Source organism: Acanthopagrus latus, chromosome 4 (assembly GCF_904848185.1).
Source record: "Acanthopagrus latus isolate v.2019 chromosome 4, fAcaLat1.1, whole genome shotgun sequence".
NCBI classification, from domain to species: domain Eukaryota; kingdom Metazoa; phylum Chordata; class Actinopteri; order Spariformes; family Sparidae; genus Acanthopagrus; species Acanthopagrus latus.
Genome location: NC_051042.1, coordinates 6422309 through 6446886, shown reverse-complemented (window position 1 = coordinate 6446886; position 24578 = coordinate 6422309). Strand labels below are relative to the sequence as shown.

General features: G+C 41.3%; 1 protein-coding gene across 12 annotated transcripts in view; it reads right to left on the bottom strand.

The window, feature by feature from the left end:
• Positions 1-5787: 5787 nt before the first annotated feature.
• neo1a (neogenin 1a) overlaps positions 5788-24578 on the bottom strand; it is a 170612-nt gene continuing 151821 nt past the window's right edge. For 2 of the 12 annotated variants that reach the window (XM_037095240.1, XM_037095248.1), the window contains exons 17-29: positions 20865-21097; positions 16909-17047; positions 15440-15547; positions 14929-15123; positions 13414-13446; positions 13105-13170; positions 12749-12884; positions 12402-12646; positions 11799-11891; positions 11246-11416; positions 9558-9845; positions 8646-8782; positions 5788-8111 (exon numbers count right to left, since the gene is read on the bottom strand). In XM_037095240.1, the coding sequence (XP_036951135.1) occupies positions 7959-8111; positions 8646-8782; positions 9558-9845; positions 11246-11416; positions 11799-11891; positions 12402-12646; positions 12749-12884; positions 13105-13170; positions 13414-13446; positions 14929-15123; positions 15440-15547; positions 16909-17047; positions 20865-21097 (1997 nt within the window). In that variant the 3' untranslated portion in view covers positions 5788-7958. The other 10 variants (XM_037095244.1, XM_037095249.1, XM_037095247.1 and 7 more) reach the window with 10 other exon arrangements.

The window sequence follows — 24578 nt, the reverse complement described above, 5'->3', positions numbered from 1 at the left end:
TGAACTATTCCACCTAGGTTGCTTAAATAATATTCTCCAGGCATCATTATACATTTCTTGAGGTCTCCATTCGCTTTTCTGTATTTTGTATTTTGTAAGGCTTTATAATAACTATCATATCATTAAAATAAACAATTATATATGATTAATTTATTTCACTGTTGACAAGCAGTTGTGTTTTGTAAAGTTGCAGTTGATGTTCATAATAATAAATACTGTGTGGTTAACTTGTAAACATTATTTAGATGAGTTGCAGCTGATGTTTGTAACCTTCATCATGATCTATTCATCATCTTAATAAATGTCTTATGAACCATGTTATTGTTTCTTAACCGGGGGCAGGACCTCAGTATTTCTCAACTCCTGCTCAGACCTACAGTTAGTCAGTTGTGTTCACATGGTTTATATTCTTTCTTATATATATTCTTACATCTAAAGTCACTTTAGTCAAGTAAGCTGCACTCATATTGTATTTCCTCAGTTTGCTTCTGTAGAACTTCACCCGTCTGTACAGTAAAGAAGAGTGTTGAGTTTTTGTGTCCTGACTGACACTCAGTGACGAGCATCATTCATCCAACCAGCTCGGTGAGATCAGACTAAAATGACCCCTCATATTAGGAAATCTAATAATGTAAATCCCCCTCAGGCCAAAATGTGTGTTTTATTTCTTTCCACAGTTGACTGTAGCACACAGTCTGAGACAGGACTTCACATATATTCATGCATATTCACTGATTATAGTATTCTAATGAAGAAGAAAAGCATTTTTGAGAATTTTGTGGTAAATATATCTCAGAAAAAAAACATACACAGATTATTTTTCCAAGCTAGTTATTTGTACATGTCTTACTACATGACTCGAGGGAACCTTTCAGAAACATTACTGCCTCAGTGAGGCTTTTAATGTTGAATCAAAAAGTGTATCATATTGTAAGGTATCCATGTTATTTTGTCCACCTCAGACGTCCTCCAAAGAACCATTTGCTCTAATACTGATCTCATCTAGGGGTCGAAGCAGTCCTTTGAGGATCTGGTTTTCTCACATATCAAATTCTACCCAAATACATCACAAATAATCCTAACACTTACACCAGTTATAAAACAATAACACATATTTCATGACACAGTTTTTGCAGTTCCTCCTTTTCTGTAGTGTTTTAACTAAGGGATCTTCTCGATGGAAGCCACAGGGTACATTCACAGACTGATAAAGCTACATTATATGATAACCTACACTATATATGATGGAGCACATTCCTTGGTTGTTTTCCAAAATATATATTTCTGAGGTACAGAAACTAAAGCGTAAATGTAGGATTGACGTGTGAAGCATCTTGAATTGGGACTAGCAGATTTCATGTGATGATTTTAAAACTTTTATCTGCAGCTTCAGTTTAAAAAAATGTTTTAATGTACTTAATACAGTCAGATTGTTTAAATGTTTATTTATTGACACTGTTAGAAGGCCTGGACTGTAATAACATTGTGATATTATAGTAGCTCTCACTGTATATTAGTCATGTTACCTGATTCCCATCGCTCCGTGTATTCAGGCTGATGCTCCTCCTACTGTCGTCTGAATGAACTCCTCTGGTAGACAACTGAGGCTCAACGGCTGGAGGGTGGCTGAGTTTAGGGAGCTGCTCCAGGTGGTGTTGTTTGTGCATAAGTGTGGAGTATGATGGTGTTCTGTATGCTCAGTACAGAGACTTCTCAATATGACCACACACTACACACTTGTGCACACATCTTGTGGCGTTTATGAATGTCATCATCATCATCTGTCATCTTCGTTCTGTAATAAAGTGTCAGATATTTAATCTTATTAGAGACCTCGAGATTATTATCAGACAGACTGAATCCTGGTTCAATCATGTAAACCAAGTGCTATATAAATAAAGTACAATATATAATAATTAAAACTGCAAGCAGCAATGAATTATTATTGATTATTGTGTATGCATCTCTTAACTATCCGTGTTTCAGACAGTGCAGGAAGGGGTTAAATGTCATTTTCTGTGTCCAACATGTGGCGATGTGACTATGACTGTATATTGGCCTATGTGTTCAGGGCAGGATTCTTATCCAACATGTGAAGTTTGGTCTAGATAGGAATAAGGAGTTGTTCCTTTATGATCTGGTGGCCTGCTCCTGCCAGTATTAAATAACGTACGCTGAAGTCAGAAGAACTCTCTGCAATATACATAAAACAAAATGGAGTACAGGTGAAAAATCCCTCAAACTAATTTGTGGTGAGTTGTGTTTTGATTATTGATTGGAGGCGACGCTGACGGAGGATGTGTTCACCTTTTAGTTGCATGTCATCTTACAGTGTATGATATGGAGGAATAAAGGTATAAATGTCATGTAGATATGATGTTTGTCCGAATTCCTGTGTCCAGTAGGTGGCACTATGGATATGACACAGTATTGATGTATGGAGGTGTTCAGGGCGAATACATGTCCGATGAATTGTACATGGGAAATGGGTGTACATGGGAAATTGTATGTTGAAGTTATAAAGACTTGTCATTTGGACACACCATTGTTGAGATATGCAAGACTTCCTGTTTTGAGCAAAATCTGCAGGAAGTTGTTATTCAATAACTTGAGTATTGTTTAGAACATCAGAATTCTTTTGATAAAGATTTCTCGGGAGGGTCCACAGATACTGTGTGCAAGGTTTCGTGCAAATGGGTGAAATTGCCTGGGAGGAGTTCGAAAAAGTAGGTTTGCGACATTTCGCAAATTTACGGAAAAATAATGATAGGTGGAAATGTGTGTGGCCTAATTCACTAGAATTCAGCGAATACAGGGATATATGGTTTTTGAATGTGAGACAAAATATATGGGAGTTATGAGGCAAAACGCACTTTCCTTGTCTATAGCGCCACTTAGTGGTGGGAATTCCAAACAAAAACAGATACAGTTTTTGGGCAGGTGTAAGCTAGTTTGGTGAGTTTTGGGGTTTGTTCAGGCAGTGAAAAATGCGATCATTTGGGACAAACAAGTCGTCACTACAAAAACCTGTGAACACAGTCTGAAGCTGGAGAGGTGAGAGTTAAACATTATAAACTGTGTCGGCAGTTTGTCTTTTCAGTTTATTCATGAAGCTGCAGAATTAATTTGATTAGGCAAAAAAAAATTCATCGATAAAGACGTCTCTCTTCTGAAGAAAGTCTCTTCCCCACAACTACGTAATGCACCTTTTAACATAAATCTGAGATACATGAAGTTGATAGAAGTATTTCTACTTTACACTTAATCACTGTTACATTTTACAGATATTGTTCTATGCTCAAAGCTGATTTGATGACCTGACAAAGTGGTCAATGACCCCCGGGGCTCCTGCATGTTGGAGACTCAGGCTCACTGTTTGATTGAATTATGTCATGCTAATTGTGTTAGGCTAATTGAACATTTGTCTGGTAATGTGGTTTCCTGGTTGGACAACATGGAATCATCAAGTGCGTCTCAGGTTTGTTCAGAAATTCAAATGAAATGGAGATTCACTGTTATCTGTCTGGAAACATGCTCCACTACAGCAGCTTCATGTGTGAATGTGTGTTCACTCCGCTGTCAGACCACTGTGTAAACACTTCTAAACAAATTATGATTTTGTGTACTGATAATTGTCCAACTGCAGAGAGCAGATTGAACTGACAAATCCTCCAGACTTGAACTGCAAGTTAAAGTTCTGCTTCCATGTTCTTACATCAGTAACACAATGTGACGCTCACAGAGGACATACGCTGTAAGAGTTTACTTCTGGTACTTGAAGTTAACAGTCCTGATACTCTTGGGAGTATTTTTACATTGTGGGACTTTATTTTAGTAAAGGATCGGAAAAGGTGCCTCCTCCACCTCTGACTTACTGCAGAGTTGCTGCAGAGTTTACCTTGGACTATAAAAACAAGACTGAATGTGTTAATGACTCGGAGGATTTTATCCTCAACTAATTTACTTTTCCTTCATTTATTCATCAGTTTCTCTGCAATGTACCTGAAGAGACGGGCATTTAACATGATGACAGTTTAATGAGAACGTCTGAAAGAGGCTGATTCTGAGTCTGATCCACATTTTAAAGGCAAAGTTCAGAAAGAGTCGTCTCCAGCAGTGAGGTCAAACATCTGTTTCCCATCTGAGAGTTTTCAGCCATTCTTGATGAACAATTAAAAACTGAAACTGCTTCATGAATCTAAACATGTTTTTCAAATAGTCTTGATAAATACGACACCAAACCTAAACCTTTATTCACTGAACTCAATTGTGCATGACAGTGTTTTTAAATGTCAGCGATTATGACATCAGACGCAGATTCATCAACAGAACCTGGTATTTACACCGACTGGCAGCCAAATGCCGAATGAATCAGCTCCATCAGCCGCTCAAGCAGAGAGACTGGTTTGATCTGGTTTCACATGAAGACTACGGTGAGAAAACATCAGCAAGAAATCTGATCAATTACTTTTTATCTTGTACTTGAGGTTAGTTAGTGTGAGAGTATCTAAATACAGGACACAAAACAGGACTGAGCTGTGAAAACATTTATGAAACCGTCTTTCCAATTTCTGTTGTGCAATTAACTTTAAGTTTAATCAAGGCAGTTCTGTCTATCTAAAATATGCCTAATGTGATGCTTTCTTTCTTCAGCATTACTGTTTGAGGCTGAAACACAGCTTTGTGTTCACATTCATGTCAACTAAATGTTTTAAACCTCACGATGAATCCTCAACTTCAGGACTAATGATTCTTTTCATTACAAAATATTCTATTTTCCTCCGTCAGTCAACTATTTTGTTTGATCTATAAAACCAAAAGTCACTCAAGATATTCCACAGAACCCGTTTCAAGCGGTTCAGTGTAGGAACTTTTTTGTTTCCAGTGGGCCGGGATGACATATCGAATATATCATGATACCTTCTCTTGAGATGCGTTTATTGATGTGTTTGCACCAAATATCAATATTTTAAGACATGCGGGACACGAGATGATGACACATATAAAAATGGACATGTTGCGGTCCGTGTGTGATAAAGAGTAACTACGCTGACTCGGCACCTTTTTGTACATCGTCTCATGCCAGTAGGTGTCAAATTCTGTGATGCTGACGACACAACCCAGAGAATGAACACATAATTCCTGCACTTTGCCTTTTTAGGGGTGTTTTGTTTTCTTCAGTTAGATAATGTGATGCATCATTAGATGAATGTCTTACAATATATCACACAATTGCTGGATCTTGAAAATAGTGTTATCGTGGGCAACGTTTTGTGAACCGTATCATATCATGAGTTACTCCAACACCTACTTTCTACCAAACTACACACACCACACATATCTCTGCACAGAATGAAGCGTGCATCTGCTCATCTCTCATGGAGGAGGGGCTCATGATTGTGACAGCTTAGGATGGAATTATTGGCGTCTTCCATTAGCTAGCATTGTTGGCTTAGATAGCTTGCCTGCCATCCATAGGCATCTATGTGTGTGTGATGTGGTTGGAGGGTGTGGTTTGGTTAAGAGAAAATAGTTCCTACATGAAACTACTCACAACAAGGACTGTGGATTATTATCTTGAGTAACTAGGTCATGCTTTCTGGATAGACACATTGCTGTTCTTGAGAGAGCCATCTAGTTCCAATATATTAAAGAGAAGTCAGACATCTGTATGCACAGAATCTCCCAAACTGATTGTATTGTTTGTATTCTGGATTTTTGTGTGAAGTGTCTGTTTAACAGCTGAAGGAGCTCCAGGTCACGTGTGATGAAAAGAAGACGAGCAGAAACATTTACTTTGTTAGTATTCATAATAGTTTGTATACACAATGTATAGGAGCACCAATAAAAAAAACATCTTTTTTTTCCAAACCTTTTTTCAACATTTTTTAAAAAGCCACAGATTTTGTTTTTTTTTTCCTACAGAAAGCAAAGAAAGCTCTGTACATGAACAAGCAACAACAGAATTCCTCATCATGAGCTGCGGAGTAACACAACTCGGTACCTCAAATTCATATCATCTCTGAAGCCAAAAAATGAACATAAAAAACAAGACCAGCTGCCTGCTGCTTACCTAGGACACTACGTTACACAAACAGCTTCTGATATTTAAAACACAAGATATGTAAGAAATGTACTTTTCAAAAATTGTGAAAAAGTGCAATACAGGTTCAACTGTTTACAACTCAATAGATTATTTCCCAAATGGAGTTCGGTCCGTTTCTCCCCCGTTTGTTTTCAATCATTTTTTACCCCGAAACTTGTTCCTTGTTGAATCCATAGTTAAAATCTCTTACAGTTATATTGACATTCATGACGATGTACATTTATGAGAAACATGGTATTCACAAAAGTAGAGCAAATTACTATGATTGTGAATGACAAATTCTTTGGGTAAGAGGGTAATGAATGAAAAACTAGTTTCTTAGATGAACTTTTTTTTTTCCTTTTTACATCAGATTTGTTTACAGAACAAGCTTCTTCTTTTTTTTTTCTTCATACAAAAACTACCATGTAAAAAAAAATTCCGGGAGTCCCATTCAAAAGGCCAACATCTTTGCATCATAGAAGATTTGTAAAAGAACCAGGGCATCTGATGAAGAACAGCAGAAATACAGCAAACACACTCCGCTGTGGGGAAATGCACTCGTGGTTCAGCAGTACAGACGTCTGAAACCAAATATTGGTTTTTTGGAAACGTTACACACACATTCGACCGAACTTCTCATATAAAAGATAACTCGTCTGTTGCAGGTGATTGATTGACTGGGTGCCATGTGAGTTTTTTTTCTTCCTCTTTTGTGTTTTTTTTCTTTTGTTTTTAGGAGGGGTGGGGGTCAGCGCCCTGAGTCCTTGGTACCCCTGACCTGTGAGGAGATACTGTCAAGTCCCACAGACCTATACAGAAACTGCCATGGCAGTGAGTGACAGCATGACATCCGTGGAGAGTCGAGTCGTCTCGACCGTTCGACATACAAACACGTTGGTAAGGCTTTTAAAACGGAGCTCCCACAACAAAGAAAAGACTGAGAAAGAAGACGTTTTAATGTACAAAGCGGGCAACACAATGTCAGAGAAGAATGTACTGTAGAAACACATCAGGCGTCTCTCGCCTCGTGATATGAAAACTGAGCGTCAGGACTCCCACTCGCATCCAAATAATAATAAATGAAATAAGGGAAACATCAAAGAATGAGGCAGTTTAAAAAAAAAAAAAAAAAACACAACATATGTACATGTTTATAAGGATATGTGTGTAAAAAAATAATACAATAACATAGAAAATAATAAAAAGTCATGGCACAATATATGACACAAAGGGGTAAAAACAAAGAAATGTTTATGAATAATGTAGGCTTGTAAAGGAGGGGGCTGATATCCAATGTTCACTTCACTGAAACGGCCCAATAGATATACAAAATGCACAAAGAAAACACTAATCAAACAAACACTGTGTGTAGACTCGCCGCATGAGCACCAACATCAAAACCAGCATATTTTTGGACTTTCTCCTTTTGACGTGACACTGAATCAACCGCCGTCTCATCCCGAACACAAAGAAAACCTATCGCACTTATTTTTGCTGAGGAAAAAATTTCACAATCTTCTGGTTGAAAGCGACCAATGTTTTAAAAGTTCATTGTCTCTGAGAATGGTTCTTCATAAAAAGATGAAGTGTGTCACTTTTTCTTCCCTCTCATGGCGATCTCCTTCCTGAGACTGAGCAAGGTGAGCCGAAAAAAAGTTCCTAAGTTTCAGTCTGGAGTTTTGTTTTTTGTCTGCAGGGGGACGAGAGAGTTTTCTTGGGCACAAGAAGCCATTTTGTGTCCAGCAGCCTCTGGCTCCCAGGGTTTATGTTTGGGTGTGTTTGCTTGACTTGAGAGAGTGTGTGTGTGTGTGTGTGTGTTTGCTGATGACAGAGACTGTGTGTCTGCGTTTGTGGAGGCGTGTGTGCATGCTCATGGCGCTGTGGTGATGGCGTTCAGGTCCTTCATGAGGCCCTCGAGGTGGGCCATCTCCTCGGTCAACTCGTCGGGCTCGTAGCTCTGAGGGAGAGGAACAGGGTTACTGCGGGGGGCGGGGGAGGGGCAGGGGGGGAGGGAGGCAAGCACCTGGAGGCGGGGAGGGAGGGAAGGAGAAGAGAGGAGAGGAAAGGAGAGGAGGAGAGGGTCAGTCAGGGAATCTCTCACAGAGGACAGGGGGAGTCGTATGGGTGGGGTGAGGCGAGCTGGGGGGGGATGGATCAATGGGACTGAAGCGACGAAACTGAAGCAAAAGCAAAACATCCAGAACCAAAGAGACGCCAACGGCCAACCAAGGATTACGACACGGATGTAAAAAATTAAAATCATTCCAGTGATGTTAAGATCAGTTGTTAAATGAATTGATCAAAAGGCTGCCGCCACAAGTAAATGGTGAGATTTGAAATTGGAAAGAATAAAAAGAGAGAAAGAACAAACAGAAAATGTGGTTAAAACCAATTCAGTTTAAAGTGTACAATCCACTGCCCAAAGGAATCTGACATGGATCTGGAAGGTGTGCGTGATCAGTGTAATTCTTTAAGATAAAAATATTCCATGTTCACCACCATCAGGCCTAAACACACTGCAGTCCTACAGGCAGCCAGTGTGGGGCGCTGTACTCACGCTGTCTACATCCTCCAACATCTTGCTGGTCTCTGGCACATCGGGGGCGTTGGGCACAGTGACGATCATCGGTGTTCGTGTCCTTCCTAGCGTTCCGATAGAGGCTGTTTTAACGACATGAGGGTGAGTGGGAGGCCCTAAATGTGACACACAAACATACAAATCAACAACGGTCAGTGAACAGATGACACTGCATTTAACCAGACTAACTGATGAATGGTTACCACATAATGCATCATCAATCCTTTTCATCGGGGATCCTGGTCTTTGCCCACTCACAGTCTGAACAGCCTGGATATCCGTCGACTGACTTTTTTTTAAATACATATTTTATTTTTGATTTTTCAAGAACAAAGTCACAGTTACCAACTGACAAGACAAAATCAAATCAAGGAAAAACTCATTATCCACAAGGTGGCAAAGTAAAAATGAAATGAACTCACAATGACAGGACAATAGACAGTCGACGTAACAGACATAAGAGCTGTATACACCCTTGAGGTAATGGTTGGCAAGCATGACACAGATGCTCAACTGGAGATGTGGGAGGTAAATTCCAGTCTCCTTTTTGATTGGCTCGCATAAATTCACGTAACTGGAGATAACTTAGGAAATCTTTATTTGTCAAAATGTTCTTTTAACTGTCCTAGAGACATAAATACTTCATCTTTATGGCGGTGTTCTAGGCAGCAAATACCTTTCTCCTACCAAGATCTAAAGTTGCCACTCTGAAGCATCATTGATAGCAATCTATTTCTCCATAATGGAGTATTAGGAAAAAGAAATCCTTCTATCTTAAAAAGTTCACAGAGTTTATACCAAACTTGGATTGAATGGATGATTAAAGGATCATCAGCTGGAGTTTACCGTCGGTAAACTCGTCGGGTGCATATGTTTCGTGTGTGTGCTCACCGGTCTGAGCCAGCAGGGGAGTGCTGGGCAGGGCAGGCGACTCGTACGTTGGATGACCGGTGGCTGGGATCGCAGGTACGGCAAAGCTCTTGAGCGGGTGGGCATGGGCGTGCGGGTGAGCTGGGCGGTGAGGGGGCAGGTTGCTGGAGTAGCTGGGCTCCTCCTCTGTGGTGGTGGAGCCGTGATAGCTGCCCTCGGGGTCGGCCATGATCTCCGAGGGGCAGGAGGCCTGGGAGGAGGCGGTGGCTGGAGGGAGGGGCTCCGAGCTGGGGGTGTTCCTCACCGACTCTGGAGATGCAGAAGTGATGAAGAGCAGATGAGTTTAAAGAATCATCTTCAGGGGTGATTGCAAAAGAAGTCCTGGGCCTGAACTTTTTTTCCATGCCAACCGGGGTGTACAGGGGGGAGCACATCTATGGGTAAAGCTATGATTTTTCTTGTTCTTGATAAGAAATAATGTCAGAGCTACGGCATTGTCAAGGGGAGTCCAGGGGTTATAGTCTCTGAGAGAGCGGTGCGTCTCGTGGGCAGGCAACATATTTAGTGTCTTCCCCTGGCTTCATGAATTTGCGGTTCATCCTGACACTACGGTACGTGTTGCCAGAATGGAAAACCCAGATTCAACAGCACCTGGAGTGACTGCTCTCTGGATCAATCTGTTTGGCCAAGGCCCGCCCCCACCGTATTTCTGATTGGCTAGTAGACCTATCATTAGTGTGACTGAGTGAAAGTTGCGCCTCCGTTAGATCCAGAGAACTGTATGTTAGATCTCTGGGCAAACTTGATTTCGTCTCCTTTTTTTTTTTTTTTTTTTTTTGGCAGTCACGGAGGTCTGGCGCCGGAATGCAATCAGCCCTGCATCTTCAGCATCTTATGATATAAACTGTATTACAGACAAACCTACGATGTTTATAATACTCACATTGTAATTACTGATTTCCTTCATAATCACCATCATTAATAAATGGTTTATTTGTAGTTGAAGTTAAAAGTTATCCGTTCCATAATCAATTTATTCAACAGCTGTTCAGGTTTATACACATAGTTTCAATGTTACAATCTAAATCATGTTAATAGAAGAATGCAGTATTTATAAATGACTAAGAACATTTTTTAAAAATAATTTGCAACTTTACAAGAAACAACTGCTTAATAAATGGATTATAAAAGAACAGTGAAATAACTAAAGACTAACTACAAACTGACCACTGATTAGAGAATAACGGCGTTTATAAAGTGTAACTAATGTTCAGGTATGACTACTGAAGACTACAGTGATGCATGTTTGAATCTTCTTTAACTTCATAATCTATAAATATAACGTTTTTGAAGCTGCAGCCACTGAGTATGTTTACCTGCTCCTTACTTTACAAGCTATAAACCACATTTTTTGGCAATCGATCAATCATTGAGTCACTAACTGTTCCTGGATTATGAGGAAACAACCAGATGGCACAAAGCTTTAACAGTTGGCATATCGACTGCATTCCTGACGACAAAGTTGAGTTTATGTTGTTGAAAGCCGAGACGAGCAGAAGAGAGCATCAACAAAGAAGTACGGTTAGTAACACTGTGGAACACTAAAATATGAACATGGCAGCTAAATGTCAATGAATGAGGAAATGAGTAATCAATGAATGAATATGAGCCTCTGTCCTCCTGTTGTCCAGCAGGTGGCAGTGTCTCACCTGTAGAGTCCACCCTGTCTAGATGGGAGATGGGGGAGGCGCAGGCATGCGGGCGAGGGTGCCCGCTGCCCTGGTGGTAGAGGTAGCTGCGTGTTGGTGACACCAGGCTGCCCATGTGATAATGGTGGTGATGGTTATCAAGGGAATGGATGGGGTGAGCGCTAATCACAGCTGTGAATGGAAATGGATACATACACACAAACACACACAGGACGAGATGTTAAACCGGCTGTAATGATGGAGATGTTGGAGTATTACTGGTGACACACACACACACACGCGTGCAGTTCTCTTTAAACACATCTGAATTCTCTCTCCGTCTGTCTCCAGATTCAGGAGGGAAGACGTTTTAGATAAACACACAATAGCAACAAACATTTTGTATGAATGAAAATGTAAGAATGAAATGTAATTTAGCATGAGATATATTTTGAAATTGGATATCTTTTTGCTCCTACAGTTCTACTCATCACTCACACACACACACACACACACACACACACACACACACACACCCACACCCACACACACAAACACACACACACACACTTACGCTGAGGCGGCTGTGAGTCAAAAGGCATCATCATTTTAGGCCTCATCCCTCGTCGGCCTGCTAGTGTAGACATGCTGTCCTCTGATTCGTGGCCTAAAAGGTATGGTGGAAACCAGCCAATCAGAAAGTGCTGCTACTCTGTTATTCTTTTTGAGAACGATCCATCTGTAGATCTCAGGATCATCAATCAGTTTGTATCACTGAGGTTTGGTTGGATTTTTAAACATCACACTTCAGTCTTTTTCTATGAAGTGATTACACTGAGTGGATTAACTGCACCTGTGGAAATTGCAGGTATGAGTATAATGTATGAAAAGCATGAAATGTTGTGCATGATTATCACAAACACCACAAAATTCTGCAGAACTCCTCCGGCTGTGCTTCTGGAAGCAAACCTGAGGTTTCAACACATTTCCTGCCTGAAAAAAAACAACAGTTTTCTTAGTAAAGCTTCCAAACTGTACTTTCCTATCTGCCAGCCAAACCCTCGAAGTTTGCTCAGTGTTATTATTCATGTAAGCTCAGGCAGTGAGGGGGACATTTCACTTTGATCCCATTCCCATAACATCAAATTTTAAGTCTTCCCCCTTGGGCAAGACTGACCACGGTAGGAGTTGCGCCGCTGCTGCAGGTGGGGGTTGTTGTCCAGGCTGCTATCGGCCGGCGTGATGTCCTGCGAGGTGCGGGGGATGGGCGTTTCTGTCATGACTGGGTTGGGGTCTGGCGACTTGTCCATGGGCTTCAGTTCCAGCCTCTCGTGGTGAATCCAGAGATCCGGAGGCTTCAGGTCTTTGGAGTTTCCCTTGTATTTGTGGGAGCCATTTGAGGACTTTGAGGCAGCCCGCTTTCTGCAAGAAAAGCACAGGGGTAATGATGAAAGACTGATCTCATTTACACAGAGACGGTGGCCAAAGTACGAGGAGGAGGCTGAGTGTGACTGAGCTTCTTACTTCTTCTGGTGGGACGTGGTGCGGCGGGTGCACAGGAAAGCCCCGACTACCACAACGATAATGGTGAAGGCTCCCACTGAGATGATGATGATGATGACCAGGATGTGATTTTCACTGCCTCCCACCCCTGATTTACCTCGGGAGGAGAGAGACTGGATTAGGCTCGATGCATGTGTAAGTAAGTCTTTAAGAGACACCAAGGGGAACATGTCACATTTTAATACTACAGGAAATATGGAACCAAATTGGCAGGTTTCAAAATGCACAGAAGAAAAGGACTTCATTTTCATTTTTGAAAGTCCAACTTTCACACAATCAGATCATGATTTGAGAGACGATGGGTGGGAAAAGCTTACCAACTCCATTGACAGGGTCCTGTGGTGGGTGTCCCTGAGGCCCATGTTTCGGTGGAACATTTGAGGCTGATTCAAAATGGAAAGAAAAAAATGACCCCATGAAACTCAAGTGTTTTTACAACCTCTTCTGACGTCACATTCATTTCTCTGAGATATGTTATAATCCCAACATTTCTACAAGCACAAACAGATATTGCCGATCATGCAGCCCACGTTCTCCTCAGGCCAGGAGATGGAAATCTTTACAAGGAAAGAAACACAAGGTGCAGAGTCAGCAGTGGAAGACAAAAGTGTGGAGGGGGAATTTACCTTGGTCATTAGCCATTTTGTCAGAGGACTCAGCTTAACGGGCCAAAGGAGAGCAGGGAGGGAGAGACAATAAAAGGCAAAAAACAGGTTAGCTGAGAAGAGCAGCAAGGGAGATGGTGATAAAGCCAGAGCTGAGAACTGTGAGGAAAAGAGAAAAACTAGAAGATTGAGAAAAAGTGTGAAAACAGCAACAGTGTCCAACAGACCAAGTTGACAGCAAGAGCAAAGCTTCTAAATACAAGTTTTATACAACTAGTACATTAAGACATGCGCTGACTTTCATTAAGACACTCAACATCTCCGGAGTGAACACATTATATTAAAGTCATTGTCCAAGACTACGGAAGTGTTAATACAAGCAATATAAACAGATTATAGGAAACTTAGAAGCCCTTATAAGATGTATGTGTATAACTGTATAACATTACAAATACAATTAGTGAGTTTATATTACTGATAACTTCTACTAAGCTTTGGTGTTTCTTCATTAAGATATAATACATCATTTATTATGCCCTTAAAAGCATTTAGCTTCATTTCACAATACACATGAACGTTTTTTTGCCATTTTTAGTCACAATCAGAGTCTTAATGTTAATAAGGACACGAGGACTTGACCGCCCTCATTAGCTCTTAAATACACCTAGTATGAGGACTTGTATGTAAGACTTGAGAATGTAAAGCGCTGGATGCAGTCCTGTCAGAATATTTGGATGAAAAGAAAATTAAGCAGCTAAAATCTGATCTGAAATGTCTCTTGGGGTAAAAGATCAGTGTCTCCACTCTCAGGATACTTTCTCAACTCTTCACGAGAGTTTGCCTAAAGTGTTGACTAGAAATCTTAATTAAGTCAGGACTTCCAGAACTGTATGTAGTTATTTGCCATGCTAGAGAAACGGCACATTGCTAGAATTTCATTTGTGATATTATATAATGACAGGCTTTGTGTAATTTAACATTTTAACCATGCAAATCCTCCACCAGGTCAGATATGTTGGAGTATGGGGAGCTTTGTTGTGCCAGTGAAAGTCAAATGTAAAACTTCATTAGTTGATTCTTTTGGACAAGGGCAGAATAATTGTAACTGAGGGCACATTGAGACCAATTAAAGCTCATTTAAACAAATTCATCTGTTTCCCAAACTGGACTTTCTGAACTGCATTTCTTTGTCTCACTGGAACCTTGCACAGCACACCTAACCCCTTGCAGCCCCCTGCAGCCCCCTGCAGGCTCCTGCAGCCTCCTGCATGATCCTAATGTAGGGCTGTTATCCTTCTGAATGCCAACTAATGAAGCTGTTATGGCAGCTATGACATTTTAGCTAACAGCTGCCTGTTTACACATTCAGCAGACGTCAACATTAGCATTCATTCCGAGTCGTATGGCAACCTGACTAATGTAGACATTCATTCTGTCTCTTTAGGAGTCCACCAACTCCTGGGAGGAATGTATGACTCTTGAATAGCTAGCTGTGATGATATATGTATAGTTATACTCCCATCTTCTCAGACTTACTCTTAGGAGTGCGGAAGTGTACGGCCTCAGACATCGGGCCCATGCCCTTTGAGTTCCGGGCCTGGATCTTGAAGTAGTAGGTGGTGTCCAGCGTCAGCTCCTGGATCTGGTGGGTCAGACGGTTACCTACCACTGGTTCAATCACCCAGTCGTGGACTTCAGCGTTTACATCTGTGCTGTAGTAAATTATGTAACCTACAGCAGGGAGAGAGATACATTTAACATTTAGCTGTGCAAAAGAAGATAAACTATGATGTGTTTGTGCTACTTCTTCCAAGTCAAACTGCACAATCAGAGTCATGTATCTGCAATATATCTAGTTTTAATAAAAGGGCTTTAGTGCAGTGATCAGATGGAGCTTCCTCTCTGACTACTGCTACATAAAAAGTCTGAAAAGTGCAAATAAAGTACATTTTAAATTGGACATCTCAGGCCAGAATATTTTTTGTCATATATAAAAAGTGAGCAGAGAGTCATTCATCTGTGACACTCTGAAAGGGTTCAGACTTACCGGTGATCTTCCCGTTGGCCTCGGAGGGAGGCTGCCAGTTGACGATGATGGTGCGAGGTTTGTTCTCTTTGCTCACCACCGTCACGTCTTTCGGGGAAGAGCTGGGAACTGTGGGAGGGTTGAGACTGTTAGTATATGATATGAGTAACCTGTGTGTGTGTTTGCATACACGTAGCGTGTGGTTTAGCACATGTTGAACACTGTATGTTCTCTGTATATGTGGCCTATTGTTTATCACTGGTTTATACGTGTGTGTGTGTGTGTGTGTGTGTGTGTGTGTGTGTGTGTGTGTGTGTGTGTGTGTGTGTGTTTATGACCCTGCATGTGTAATTCAGTTGCACACAGACTTTTGCGCTCACACACAAACCCCTGGCTGGGCACAAATGAAAACTGGCTATTCTCTCTTAAACATAAACAAAAGAAAACCTATGCATCTTTATAACAGCTTAATAAATCACAGTTCAATAATTAGTTTTTGTTTTTAATGCCTGGTTTATTGTCAGGCAACTTTTAGCTCAGCAATTACAACTTATAATGTCGAATGAGCACCGACACTTTTCATCTCACAAGTCAAGGCACACAGCGCTGCAAGAATCCTATACAGACACTCGGGGGATTGTATGTTCTCAACACAGGCTGGAGAGGGATTTTAAAGGACTGTATGTTGCCATGGTGACAGCACTATGAGTATTATTAACATTGATACAGTCAATTTGTGCACTTCTGCTCCAGTTGACGCAGGGGAGGCCGTAATCATCTTTCCCTCTGTGATTTTTCACTCTTACATGCCTGAAGTTAAGTGCTTCCCTCCTATTCCCTCCTTCCTAAGTAAGCCTTAATGTCATTCCTCAGCTACTGTGCTGAGCAAAAGGCAACATAAAGTTGTGACCAGTCAAGTTCAGCATTAACAGAGTAATGAACCAAAACTAAAACAAAATGTTTTATGTTAATCTTGAACTAAAAACAACAAATAAGTTGTTTTAACACCAAAACTTATTATTATTATTATTATTATTATTATTATTATTATTATTATTATTATTATTATTATTATTGTTGGTTCATGATTAGTCAAATCACATATTTTGCATGGAAGCCAAGTTAGTCCAACTTACTCCTCAGAGAAGAGAAGTGCTGAAATTAAATTCTGCAATCACAAAATTTTGTGCTGGTTTCCTCAGTTTCACTTGCAGTAAATCTGAGTTAATCTTCTGATAAATACCTTTTTTTTTATCAATTGGCCTATATTAAACCATGACATCTCATTTCCTCAGGTGTGTCCTCTCCTTCCCTTTGAGCTGCAAAAGGTAAAATGTTACTCCCAGCCAGCCAGGAGCTCGTTAGCCTCTTGATTTTTGTGTTTGTGATTGTGTACATTTTGTGTTTTCTGCAAAATTAACTGCGTGTGTGTCATCATGTGCGTGTCTTCGTGTATGTCTTCATGTGTGTGTCATCATCTGTGCTCCTACTGGTTTCAAAGGTGGTGCCCTGTGCAGTCATGCTCCACGTGCTGGTGCGGCGTCCTTTGGTCACCATGACAGAGAACTCGTACAGTGTGTTGGGCTTCAGGCCCGTCACCATGTGGTTCAGGCTGGTGGTGTTGGCCATCTGGGGCAAGAGACACACACACACACACGCACCCAAGAAAACAACACAAATTATTTTCTTTATCTGCCATTAATCTTCTGATCATTTTCAGGATTAACTGTTTCATATTTTAGTCTACAAATGTGAAAAATAATGCCCATTACAACTTCCTCAAGCTCAGGTTGACATCTTTAAATGTCTTGTTGTCTCTGATTAAAACTAAAAACACTTAACACATTAAGTACACTATCAAATAAAAAAACAAGTGCAGGAAATCTTTATAAGTGGGAAGCTGGAACACCCTCAAACAATCATTGCATCATCCTCTCAGCTGATTGTGTTGAGAGTTCACATGACTAATCACAACTCTGGATTTTGTGCAGAGTTTAGGACACATTTCACACACTGACCACTGAGTGGAAGTAGAACCTTTTACGTGTTGTGTTGTTCCATCTGGTTTTATGTGGGATACTTTAATAGTTACACCTGTACAATCGCAAAGCTGTCATAATTGCTGTCGGTACAAAGTTTAAAATAGTCCCTCTTTGTTTACATTGTCTGAAATGTTAAATTAAATTGTATCTTTACTATTGAGGTCATAGTCGATGATGGAATGTAACCAAATACATTTACTCAAGTACTGTAATTTCAAGGGATGTGTAGTTTAGTATATTGTACTACTAGACTAGATTTATGTGATAACTTCTGTTACTAATTACTTTACAGATTACATATTTGTAAATGACTTCATGTTGAATGCAACCGTATGTGTTTTATATACCTGTACTTTTGCTAAATAACCATAGTGACCACCATACTAAAACACATGACAGTAAAAAACAAGTGTAGCCATTATGAATGAGCTGTAAAACTAAATACAACAATTTACGACAGTGAGAAGTCTAAGTGTTAAACAACACAGCACTCACATTGCTACAGCGATACAAATGTTAAATTAGTCAGCAGATTTAAAAACTTGAGTTATGTAATTGTCTGTCTTGATCTTTGCTGGCCTGAGCCGGCAGGATGGGGTGGAGGCGCAGCGTTAGCATGCTGGGGGTCATGTCAGGCTCGCCAGGTCTCCAGCAGCCCTATCTATAACGTTGCGTGCTATGACAAAAGTGCAGTCCTCCGGTGGGGGCTGTCAAACAGAGGGCACTGGGATAGGAAAAGAAAACACTCTGTCCTTTAGAAACACGCTGCCAGTTTGAGAGCAGCCGTCTCTTCAATAATGTACGAGCTTGAAGAGAAGCAGCATTAGGGTGAAGGCATCCCTGTTGTTTAGACTGGTGCTGAGGACAGCTATACTCGTGTACAGGATTTACAAGATGGCCTCCACACTCCACAGATAGAAACAGCAGAAAGACGTCTCTAATAGACTCGTTAATATATTGTATTTGGTTAATAGGACAGAAACATAATGAGCCTGTGGAACTCTTTAATTACCGCCACAGTGTGAGAATGAAACCAATTTGAGCATCCACTCATGGCTGCAAGACGTGACTGTGTGTGTGTGTGTGTGTGTTGGCTCTATGTAGAATACACTGTAAGATCTGCACCCCCTTTTTTAGTCCACAGTTTGTCTTGTCCTTGTTGAATAATTGAACAGTGAACGCAGGCCTTTATCTGAGCTCTGTCTCGGTCACAGGTTTACACACACACAAACACACACATACACACGCACGTGCGTGCGCACACACAGTGATTCCAGAGATAGGTAATCATCATAATTCAGCTGCAGGTCAAGAATCAGAAGCTGAATCTCACAGAGCTTGTTTCAGGTTCAGCTCACCGTGACTCACTGCAAATAGTGTAACTCCATCTAATACTTTACACTCATGCGACTTCACTCTCAGTGCACTTTGTATCTGCATGACACTGATCCCACAGAATCGATGGAATACAACAGTGCTGCTGTAGGTCTTTGCTTGGACTATGAACTCCAGAAATGAGCTTATGTAGTATCATAATTTAATATCTTATCAACTGATCTTTGAATGCAAGAAAACTGTAATTAGCATTTTCACCATTTTGGGATATTTTGTAGCCAACGCTATTGATCAATTAACAAAATATACAACAGTGATATTAAAGGCACTAGGGCTGCACACTATTAGACCTCTGCTGATATCACATTTTTGCTGAAAAGCTCTAGCCACACTTGCAGCATTTAGAGAAACATACGTATTAGATTAAGGCGTTTTGGCTTGTGGCCTTCAGACCTCGAGCCTCTTATGCCTCTGCACTTCTGCCAGAAACCTACTCTGCTTCTGAATGCAAATTATGCATATATTTTCCATCTCCTTTATACCATCATGTCTACTCTTACAGCTGAAGAAAACCGTCAAGTCTATTGTTTGCATCTTACGGGTGAGGATGGGGAAATGTTTTGCCCTCATTGGACAGCTGGAGGTGAAAAGCTGGAGAGGAGAAACAGGTCAACGGATGTGGTTGAACTGTGGGCATCAGTTATATGTCATAGCCACTCAGCTACCATCAAACAGAAGATCTTTTTGTTTGTACTTCTAACAAAGTAGCTGTTCGCTTATTTAGAGTTAGCTGCCGTATTTTTGCTGCAACCACGGTCACCATGGATGTTGTCAGATCAACAAGGATGGAAATGTTGTGGGTTAAAACAGATGACGGAATTAATCCTTTGCTGCAGATTCTAGTCCACCAGAATCAACAAAATGAAAGCTTGGTGTATTCACCTAAAACATGTGTAAAATGCCGAGAGGAAGACTAATGCGTAAAATTTGGGGAAGAATTTCTCAGTTAAGATTTTGAGCAGAGGGACTTCTTCTCTTTGTTGCGCTTCACATGTGGATGAAAACAGATTATTGCAAATGTCAGCATCACGCTGCCACAGTGCCTGGGCGCTGCTGTGGGAATACTTTGTTATGTATCATCCTTCGACATTGCTTTTTATTTTCAGCACATCAATACCTCTCTCTGGTAAGTGTAGGAGTGAAGGGATGCAGAAGGTCCCACTGCACAGTACGCAGAAAGCTCGCTGTATTAAATGAAGGTGTATTGCCATAGTTTCACAGACTGAAATTATTTGAGTTGTACTTCACTGAGCTACCACCAAGTTGTAAACAAGTTCTTAAAGTTGTTGAGCTAAACCAGAACAAGGCCTTTTGAATCAGATAAAAGACAAACTAGCTGGACATCTGGTGGGTGGTAAGTTAATACATTCTAATTTTAGACATCTAGTTTATAAAGTTTATGTTTGTAACTTTAAATGTCTGAGGCAAATGTTGATATTCCACAGCCTCATCTGTCTTTTGCATTTCCTGCTAAACTTTAACTCCTCAGTAAATTGATGGCTTTGGCGGCCTCTAGATCTAAAAGAGGAACGAGGAAAGAGGAGGTCACATCAGAGCAAAAGTAGAACATGTTCAAATACATTTATTTAATGGCGAAATCAGATACCGATAACCTGAAAATGTTGGATATCACCCACCATAATTGGCCGGGGCTGATAATCCAGGTCCTCCCCCAGTAGAAAGCCTTTTGTGGCTCCAGAGGAAGCTGCATGTAATCTGATAGATGTCCTCCAGTGAGTTCAATCCCTGACTTAGTTGCATTGTGGGTAATACAGGCGCCATGTCATGCAACTTCCTCTGGAGCCACAAAAGACTTTAACCTACTTATTTTGCGTATTTTTATTATGTTTTTGACATAAGTAGTAGCATGCTGCAAGGCTCGTACACGCGCTTAAAAGAGTAAGATACCAACTTAAACGCGACAAATATGTAAAAAAGCTCACAAGTTCCATTTTGAAGGCAGCTAAACACACATAATATGCACATGAGGGCACAGCAGAGTCTCTTACCTTCACTTTGGTGTTGGCAGGGATGTTGGTCTTCCAGCGCACCGTGTAGAAGCGGTTATCTGTGATCTTTTGGTTCTTCGGCAGCGAGTTGTCGGCCCAGGTCACCTTGATGGTGTCGTGGCTCAGCACAGAGGCCTGAACGCCCACGGGCGGCATCATGGGAGTGGGGTCTGGTACTGGGGTGTATGGAGCATGGAAGAGTTCGTAGAGGTCAACATCGGGGTCTATGGGGTCTGCGCGTCAGGCAGAAAACCCGCATGCATGCACGCAAATTAAAATGACCAAAATTAAAACATAAAGAGAAGCGTGGTGCGGTGGATCAGACAGTGGAGTCAAAACAGGATGCAGGGAGGAACCAGCAGGAGTAATTAAGGTTAATGAGTTAAAATGAGGGACGACCACGGGAACGAAGAAAAAGATAACGTGAGTGCAACAAGGATGGGATTGGGAGGGGTGAAGAGAAAGAGAGAGAAGATTCTATTAGAAAAACAGATCTCTACAATCACACGGATCTACAGACTTGGTTGCTATACAGAAGTCACTATACAGCATGTGGTGTTCTATCAATGGCTACTGTAGCTCTAGAAAGAGAGAAGAAGAGAGTCTCCATTCATAAGAAAAGATTACAGTAAATGGAAAACTGGAGAGCAAGCAGATACCCAGAATTCTAGAGAAAATTCTTCAGACTAGCACATTAAAGATTTCCTTTCAGAAGGAGGCAGTGCTGTAAACTTTTAGACGTGGCAACATTTTAATGCACAGTGGATAAACAGAAGGACGCTGGAACCATTCCCCCTTTTCAGAGCAACGTCAACAAGGTGGATTCTGTCCTTGAAAACTGTAGAGAGAAATGCAGGAAAATGTAGAAAGCAGAGCCTGCAGGCAGAGGAGACGGTCACGGATGAGTGGCGGCTGTGGTTGGATATGTGTGTGCCGACTGCTGCTTCTGATCTGAGGCTCAAAGGTGTTCAGTGGAGAGCTCGTGGTGAAAGGTAGAGCTCGGCCTCTCCCACTGTGAGGAGAGGAGCTACAGTCCCATCCTGTCTGGTTTGGTTCAGAGCAACTCGGTTTTATTGCTCTGTATGTTGTGTACCGTTTGTTCATGTTCCTAAACTATTTCAGTACATCTAAAATCTACTTGTATTCTGTCACATCTGATGCAAATTAGGCCTTTTGGATCGCTTTAACTACAAAACAGTTTATTAATGTGAACGTCAAACGAGTTTAAGATTGTGGAATAATGTTGTCCTGTGCAGTGAGATTTTTATGCGGGAATATGAATATCAGAGAGACATGGGTTAATCTAACAGGTAAGTGCAGGTGTAACGTCCAACTCATTTTATTAGAAGAAATTACAAGAATGACTTCAAAGACTTCTATACAATTTTTACATCTTTTAAGAGACACATTTAATATTATTATCAGATTTCAGTCTTTTTTCAGTCTGTATCATTTTTTAAATCTGGAATCAATATAATGTAAATTGTACATTAGTGATGTTTTTGGAAATAGAAATAGAAGAATGTAGTGTTTGGATTGAAATGTCTGGTTTTGGCTAATGCACTGAACAATCCACCTGGGAAGTAAACATACTTAATCACACTGATACAACATTTCTCTAAATCCAATAATCCCAGAATTAAAACCTTCTTGTTTGCTGATTTGACATTAAATGCAGCAAACAGAGTTAATAAAGGGAAGCTCCCTCAGCAGAAGAAGAACAGTTTCAGTTCTTAGTGTCTCACTTTATATTGTATTATCCATCTCTACAGGAAGGAAGAACTGAATTACATTTTAAATGAATGGTCTCTACACAAACCAGTAGGCCAGTTGAATGAGACACATAATATTAACAGCCTCTGTGTTTATGTGAGAGTGTGTGTGTGTGTGTGCATACGTGGAGAGCACTCGAGAGTGTTTGTGTGTGCTGACTGCCCATTACACCCTATAAAGCCTTAGGAGTGTTTGTGTGTGGCTATAAAGAACGAGAGGGGCTCAAACAGGCAGCCACTGGCCAACAGTCTGAAGGATAAACGCTTCACAATGTCCTTCTGGCCGTCAGTTTCTCCGTGCTTGGTTTAGTTGAGATGGCAGAAAAAGCTTTGGTCAGTCACCCGCGGTGACACTCCTCCTCGACCACTTGTTGGTCCTCTCCTCTCGGCCTCGCTCCATTTGACACCTCTTTGTGCAAAGCTGCCCTCATTATATTCCCAAGACTGAGTCGGTGAGTGTATGCGAGTGTGTGCGTGTGTGTGATGAAGATCCAAGCATTCATGTGGTTGTGGAGAGGCACTGAGGTTTTTGGAGTGGCATGCTAGCTGCATTTCTTTACCCACTTGGAAGAACAGTCTGCAGTGTTAGTAGAAAACACTGCAGAGGAGAGGCTGACGTACAGACGGGGGTGCAATCATTTCCTGCTTTTCAGTAAGACGTCATCTTATTTTAACATATTCAACCTAGCACGCACTCAGCACAAGTTCACCAAGTTTCTCCTCAGTTTTTTTTCAAAAGTAAAAGTACTATGTAGGTCAGCCCGTCTTTTTAATCCCGACTTGAACAAACTGGCAGGAACGGAACGCGCCCCAGAGGATTCAGCAGCAGACGATGGTGGTGGGCTTTGGTTCTGCTTTGAGAGGAAGCGTTTGGATCTGACGAAGGGTTGCCAAAGCCACCACAGGGGGTCTGAGTGTGTGCAGCGTTGTGGGTGTGTGTGTGAGGATGTGAGGAAGCAGGAACTTCATACAGAGAAGTGTACAGTATGACAGTGTGCGGGTGTGTGCGCACTTAGACTGCCACCCCCCCTCGAAGCATGTTGACGTGACTCATGTCATCCAGCATCCCACCCCTATCGAGCTCGGCAGTGTAATAGTGCTGCAGCAGAGACAAACTGGAGTGATCAAGGCTGAGCGGGGAGACTGGTGGCTGGATGGGAGGGGAGGTGGGTGCAGCCCACGTTCTGGGACACCCCGGGGAGCATGGGCTGGTTGTCTTATGACACTGTCACATAAACTGCGTGAACTCAGCTAACAGGGAGTCTAACTGGCAGCGTGTTTGCACTTTAAGATCATCTGTCAGGCGGTGAGACTTCAGTTCTATGTCTAATTGTTAACCAGGCTGTGATCTGAGACTGTGAGGTTAACAGATCGTCAGGCTGGGAGTTAAACTGGAGTTTCTATATTCTTTCTCTGATGAAACAAATTTTATCTCACCGTGATTCAGGCAGATATGTAGAGATAACTCCCATCACAGGGGACATGCTGCCGTCCTTGTAATGCTGGAGTAATGTGGCTACTACTTTCATTCTTGTTTCTAGAATCAACGTTGTTTTGGTAATCATCACACACGGTAATGGTTACTGTTACTTAATCTTGTTCTTTAACTTGGTATGTCCATTCTAGGCTACAGTAGAAACATGGCGGACTCCCAGGAAGAAGAAATCTAAAAATATAAAAGGCTCATTCCAAAGTAACAGAGGCACAACTATTCTTTGTTTCAGCTGATTCTTTTTCATGAACATTGTATTTCATTTCCTCAAATAATGTGAATACTGTTGTTTTTTTCCTTCACCATCCTGCAGATGGATTGGGAATTTAGGATTGGATGCGCACACAAATCCCCCTTTCTTCTTATCTCATGGGAGAGGTTTCTACAGGAATTTTAACATCGAGACAACTGGTAATCTGAGGGCAAAGTGTGAGGGTTTGAACATTTGAT